This window comes from Halichondria panicea, chromosome 11 (assembly GCF_963675165.1).
Source record: "Halichondria panicea chromosome 11, odHalPani1.1, whole genome shotgun sequence".
Lineage (NCBI taxonomy): Eukaryota > Metazoa > Porifera > Demospongiae > Suberitida > Halichondriidae > Halichondria > Halichondria panicea.
The window spans coordinates 4,347,028-4,353,935 of record NC_087387.1 but is presented as its reverse complement, the minus strand read 5'-3'; the positions used below and the strand labels follow the sequence as shown (position 1 = coordinate 4,353,935).

The 6,908-nt window shown below is 39.4% G+C and overlaps 1 protein-coding gene across 14 annotated transcripts in view; it reads left to right on the top strand.

The window, feature by feature from the left end:
• Positions 1-6,908, top strand: part of LOC135344345 (ankyrin repeat domain-containing protein 17-like) — a 137,483-nt gene that overhangs the window by 2,807 nt on the left and 127,768 nt on the right. For 5 of the 14 annotated variants that reach the window (XM_064541525.1, XM_064541529.1, XM_064541528.1 and 2 more), the window contains exons 1-7: positions 298-433; positions 2,523-2,961; positions 3,016-3,297; positions 3,370-3,398; positions 3,549-3,606; positions 4,080-4,792; positions 4,912-4,954. In XM_064541525.1, coding sequence (XP_064397595.1) covers positions 2,532-2,961; positions 3,016-3,297; positions 3,370-3,398; positions 3,549-3,606; positions 4,080-4,792; positions 4,912-4,954 — 1,555 coding nt within the window. In that variant the 5' untranslated portion in view covers positions 298-433; positions 2,523-2,531. Of the gene's footprint in view, positions 1-293; positions 434-2,522; positions 2,962-3,015; positions 3,298-3,369; positions 3,399-3,548; positions 3,607-4,079; positions 4,793-4,911; positions 4,955-6,908 lie in introns of those variants that run through there. The other 9 variants (XM_064541536.1, XM_064541534.1, XM_064541532.1 and 6 more) reach the window with 4 other exon arrangements.

Here is a 6,908-nt window from a genome sequence, read left to right as displayed (position 1 = left end):
TGCACTATACTGCACTCACTGTGTATATAGTAGGTATCTTCAAGACCAGCTAGCTCACTGATAGTTGACAAACACTCTCTGGGACAAACACCATTGTGTAGCTCTTACTTCAATATTTCACAAACTTCCTTTATTTAGAATAATAGAGCATGCATTGCAGAATGCAGAGGCTGCAAAAACGCATTGATTTTACAATGACTTCAATGTAAAAGGGCGTGCCAGCTCAGCACAATTTTACTGCGGAAGAAGTAGTTAGTGGGCGTTCAAATAGCAATCAAAATTCCAGGCTCTTAAACGAATAGGACTATTGTGCAGTAAAAATGGAGTTTTGCTGCTCTAATCTTTACAAATTCCGTTACTTTTTAGTGCAGTAGTTAGTTCAAAGCTATATACAGGCACTACTGTTAGCGCCTAACAGTGGGATCAGCTAAAGGTGAGATTTTCTAAATAAAGTACTTTTTCAGCTTAATATTTTGCATGTAAAGGCTAATAACTTACTTTTCATTGATCCCACTGTTAGGCGCCAACGGTAGTGCCTGCATATAGCTTTGAACTAACTACTGCACTAAAAAGTAAACACTTAAACTAAGGTTTGATGCTCCGGAATTTGAGCTAAAGATTAGAGCAGCAAAACTCTATTTTTACTGCACAATTGATAGTAAAAATCGTGGGCGGAGCTTCGTTTCCGCTGAATCAGCAATAATTGCTGGTCCCAGTAGTCCTTAATGTACCTGAGGCTCCTGGTACTGTATAGATTTATTTCAAGGGTATTAACTTTCGCGTATAAACTTTCACGGAATGACGTTAGAAAAGTTTCGCAGATTTAATATTCCCGGAATAACAGCCTTTCTTGCAGCATGCATCCAATAAATTCGTGGGTATACATTTTTGCGGTACATGGCTTATCAGCAAAAACCGCGATCATTTATACTCTTGAAATATACCCACTAGCTATAATTATGGTAGTTTGGTTTGTCTGTTTGTTGCTCATCTGGATGCAGCATTCACACAATAAGTTGATATTATTATGCCTCGGTGCGCATGCGCAAGCGAGGTGTACGGTAGTGTGTTTGTGTGTGTGTGTGTGTGTGTGTGTGTGTGTGTGTGTGTGTGTGTGTGTGTGTGTGTGTGTGTGTGTGTGTGTGTGTGTGTGTGTGTGTGTGTGTGTGTGTGTGTGTGTGTGTGTGTGTGTGTGTGTGTGTGTGTGTGTGTGTGTGTGTGTGTGTGTGTGTGTGTGTGTGTGTGTGTGTGTGTGTGTGTGTGTGTGTGTGTGTGTGTGTGTGTGTGTGTGTGTGTGTGTGTGTGTGTGTGTGTGTGTGTGTGTGTGTGTGTGTGTGTGTGTGTGTGTGTGTGTGTGTGTGTGTGTGTGTGTGTGTGTGTGTGTGTGTGTGTGTGTGTGTGTGTGTGTGTGTGTGTGTGTGTGTGTGTGTGTGTGTGTGTGTGTGTGTGTGTGTGTGTGTGTGTGTGTGTGTGTGTGTGTGTGTGTGTGTGTGTGTGTGTGTGTGTGTGTGTGTGTGTGTGTAGACTGCTACAGCTGCTCAAGGATGAATCAAGTGCAAGTAAGAGTTTCTATAGGCTTCTAGTCATGTTTACTTGGATTTTAATTCGTGGATTTGCAAAATAATGCTTCGTTCTCGAGTTATGCCTAGTTTTGCTTACTTGGAATGCCATTGCAGCCTTTTCAGAAGAGCACGTAGCCAAACTTGTTTACCGAGTGTTACTACTCTACTTAGTAGTTAGCTCTGCACTAGAACGCTAGCTATTGGTAGCTGCAAGAGTGAGGAAGAGAGCTGCAAGGCTCTGTTGATGGCAGCCATTAATTTTAGACTTGAACTTTTGGCATCGATCGTTTTTAACAACAATCATGGTCGAGCATTACCCACTCTTTGAGTTTACATGCAGCAAAAGCAAAAATGTTCATCAGTATTAAAAGCTATTAGTAGCTTCATGTTATGTAGCTTTGGCATCTCCACCGAGGCATCAGCACCTGCGGTGCTTTAATTTTTAATAGTGGCTATTAAATATCCGTTGTCAAATAAAAGCTAAGAAGTTTGATGCATGTTGGCATGGCATGGCTAGCCAGAGGAGGAATGCTAGGGTCAAAATGTCATTAGTTAAAAGACTACGTGCGTGGCCTCTTATGTTTTACATGTAAAACTGAGTTCACCCCTGCATGGGCTTGATCCCATCACAACAGAAATTGGTTGAGCTATATCGCGCCCCAGACAAACTTAGAGAAGAGATCCAAGATTTAATTGCAACCTTTGACGTTTTATTGCATTCTTCTACAACATATGGAAAATTAGCCTTATGCGGCTCGGGGTATCTCGGGGTAAATCAAGGATTAGGTGTGGAGACTCTTGCAGCATTTTTTTCTTGTACCAAATTTTTGTTGGTCTTTCACTGATTAGTCACTTAATTGTTACATAATAATGCTGATTTCCCATAAATTGTCCGGTCCCTCCATGGTACGTATGTATGTAACATGCAATTAACTAAATTTTTATTATTAATTCTATTAGATCTTCATAATGGGTATTGGTGTGGAGTTGTGGAGAGCTCGTATTGGGTTGTTCAATGGTGGAAGAGGAGGGCGGCCACGTAAAGCTTCCCTGGCTCACCAGAAGCTACAGTATGATGTTACTATCATAGTCACAAAGGTGTTGTGGACGCAGTATTGCACCCTCCAGGCTGACGATACTACCAGCCATCGTGATAAGTGTGTCGTTGAATCAGTACTAAATAATGCAACAGACAAAGCTCCTCCCAGTAACTGTCATAAAGATGTGGTTTCTGAAAAGAAAAAAGAATCAGTGACTTTCACGACTAACCATATCCGCAATAATTCTTCAAGTATTTGTATTGGCCTCACCCTGATCTTAATAGGAGCATTACTTGTCTTCGTCTCTCTTCTCCTGTTATTGGCCGGGGATATAGAGCTAAACCCTGGACCTGGACTGGGTATGTGCTTCCTGATGTTATATATTTCACTATAGAATTATCATTGTAATGCAGATACTGTTCTGACTATCTCTGACATACTTGAGGTGTATGAGAAGGTGAGGAGTGCTAGTCCGAACTGGTTCAACCTGGGACTTGCGTTGAAGCTGAGCTATACCGACTTAACCAACTTTCATGATAAGTATCGTGGTGACAATGATGTGTGTTTGCGTGAGGCCCTAGCTCGTCGACTGCAGTCAGGTGATCCTCTAACTTGGGGAGGTATGTGTACTGCTCTCAGGAACTCTACTGTGGCAAGAAATGATGTAGCTGAAGCAATAGAGGGATCTTATCAAAGTAAGTTGATGAACAGTAGTCAATCTGCATACTATATAGATATAATTATATTTGTATCGCATGTTTATACAGGTCTGGAGAGAGTCTCAGAAAGACTTGAGGTAAATTAATTCACTGTATATAGTTAGCAGATTATATAATTATAGTCAAACAATCTGGCAATCAGTGTGCATTGTACGTAACCATGCTATAGTTTTAGTGGAATTGTATGTACTGCACACAATTTTAATCCCTATACTCCATACATACAGAGAGCTCAAAACAGCACTACACAAACTGACTCGGAGTCATCCACTGAGTCATTGGATGGTGATTATATATTTGGCCATAAGAAGGGTGCATGTATGCTAGACTGGCGGCGCCGCCCGAGCGCGTAGCGCGAGCGACTGGCCAACTGTCTATCAGTCACTCGTCTCAGCGGAAGTGTATAGATCATATGACACTACCAAACATGAATATCATATAGATAATGTGGTTAAATATTGCTACGAGATTTAGCTACTATGAAATGCACTGAATCCCCTGAAGTGTAAGTGCGGTTACAATTACAGGGCTAATATGACGTTGAGCATTCTGATAGGCTGCAATGCTCGTTGCAGCTGAGACGAGTGACTGATAGGCAGTTTGCCAGTCCCTCGCGCTACGCACGCGAGGGGCTGTTGCCGCCAGTCTACATGTATGCTTGGTGATATGTGATTTTGTATAGCTGGTTTTAACAATAATTACAGTGTATAGCATGATTGTTTAGTCTAGCATGTAAACACACACTACTATGTATGCAGGTGCAATCAGTGAAGTAGTCTCTATATCTCCAAGTATGGGAGAGTTAGAAGTAGATTCGATGGAAATGGAAACGCTATTCAACAAATTTGTGTCACAGCTGTGCCAGTCACTTGAAGTTCGAAGAATTGATAAAGACTCTTTGGTTGCTTGCTTGATGGGGTTTAACTCTATAAAGAAGGTTTTTGGCAAAACAAATGATTGTGTTTTCAGGAATCAAAGAGAGAAACTTGGGAAATGTTCAACTGTTGCAGGAATTTGGTTAATTATTGCCGACTATTTCTCCTTCTTTGACTATGAAATGGTTGATCAGATTACAGACATTTTAGGGACAGCCGAGGACAAAGAGAAGATGAAACTCTACAAAGCCAATTTTATGGAGTATGCTAAACGACGAGTACGTCCAGTGACTGAAAATATTAGTTCAGATTCCAGAGAAGATACCGTCACTATGATTGTAAAACTTGATTCTACGTACGACGATTGTGAACTGAATCGACTAAAGCTATTCAAACGGAATCTATGCTCCATCTTAAATTTGAACGAGTCTGTCTTAAAACTTGTTAAAATCAGTAAAGGTTGTATCGAGCTAACATTTCTGTTGCCCTCTTTCATAACAAGTGACATTTTCCCACTGTCAACTGATCAAGAACATGCTCTGCATAGTCAGGGGGTCTTACAGCTACAATGTGGAGATGTGCATTATCAAGCTGAGGTACATGTATTTATTGTAAATTTATATTACGGCCCTTTTTTAATTTATGTTTATATAGCTGCTGATGTTTTTCAATATGTTATAGTATCTATACTTATGTCTCATTCTCCCTTTTATAGTGTCGATCGGATAAAGGTGATAACACATCCAGGTCCAGTTTAGGTGAGATAATTTATACCTTCGTCATGGTATTGCTGATGGGATTTTAAGAGATATAATTACATATTATACGTAGTAAAATTACCATGATTTAAAAATAATTATGATGGTTTGTGTTATGAGATTCTGCTATAATTGTTAGTCCATCAGCATGATACAGCATGCATGTACGCACAAGAATCTGTAGGGCCTGTATACATATATATATATATATATATGTATACAGGCCCTACAGCAACTGTTACAGCACAACCAGCATCTATATGTAACGTACGTATAATTAATGTTGATGTTTTAACAATGTGTTCACAATCCACCTACCATTGTTGCAACAAAATACTCATGTGCTCGCGTTTTATAAAATTATGCAGCATTGGAATTCGCCCAAAAAAGGCGAATTCGTATACCTTAAGGTGACATAATAATTATTTTCACAGGTAGATTTGTTTGCGCTTTCACTGTTTAGCTGGTAATTAAATTAAATTCTGCTCAAGTTGTGAAATTAATGTTATTCATAGCGTATCTATGTACTCGAAAGTGTGATTCATTGCATTTTCTAATTATCTGCGAGTACACATTTTTGCAATTTAACTCTCATTCGCAGAAATAGCTGAAATTAATACTGGCGAAAATATATCACCTTAACGCCCAAATACATCTTCCCAAGGCCTATTTTTATACCTCAAGGTATGCAGTATACCGTATATCTTCTAATTTATCGGACACTTCTAATTACCCCAGACACTCTTTTGGGCAATTTTCGTTGTTCTAATACAACGGACACTCCAGTACTTTAATATTACATTTGTTCTAAATATCCGGACAATACCTTGAAAAGTTGAGTTACCATTCATAGACGGCAAGTAAGACTTGGAGTGCTGCAGTTAGATAGCTTTGAGTAGCTAGTTTTAGAAGTTAGTGCAACTATTCAGTCGTACCTTGTTCTATTAAACCTAGCTAGCTCGCATGCAGCTGCTTGCTTGTTCTAATTATTCCGGACACTTCGCATGCTCTATAAAAATCTGTTCCAATTATACCCGGACAATTTCCAAAATAATTATTTTTTTCTGTCTGATAAATTAGAAGATATACGGTAGTGTGTTTGTGTGTGAATCTGTGTAGACTGCTACAACATGCTCAAGAATCAATGAAGTGCAAATAAGAGTTTCTATAGTTATACCACACTTACGTCACGACTAATTATTGATCTCATTGGTCAACGACTGTAGGATATATAGAATATTATACCACACTTACGTCACCACAAATTGATCTCATTGGTCAACAGCTGTAGGATATATAGAATATTAGCATACAGCCCCAGGCATGCACAGTTTTTCAAGTTGTTTTTTAGTTTTTTCATTTGTTCAAGAAAGTAAGCAAAGAGAAAAGAGCCATGCCGAAGTAGCCATTAATTTAATCGTTTTTAACAACGGTATTAGTAGATCATTACCCACTCCTCAAATTTGCATACAGCAAATGCACAAAAATTAATGTTCATCATGATAATCATAATGTGTGTATAGCTCGGCATCAGCACCTGCGGTGCTTTCATTTGCTTTTATTATTTGTGCACCCGCATATGCTCTGCTATCGCTGCCATATACCCTGCTGTGGGTGTGTGTAGACTGCTACAGCTGCTCAAGGATCAATGAAGTACAAGTAAGAGTTTCTATAGGCTTCTAGTCATGATTCTTGGATACTTATTTGTGGATTTGCAAAATAAAGCTTTGTTCTCAAGTTATGCCTAGTTTTGCTTACTTGGAATGCCATTGCAGCCTTTTCAGAAGAGTCCGTAGCAAAACTTGTTTACCGAGTGTTGCTACTCTACTTAGTAGTTAGCTCTGCACTAGAACGCTAGCTATTGGTAGCTGCAAGAGTGAGAAGAGAGCTGCAAGGCTCTGCTGATGGCAGCCATTAATTTTAGACTTGAACTTTGGCATCGATCGTTTTTAAG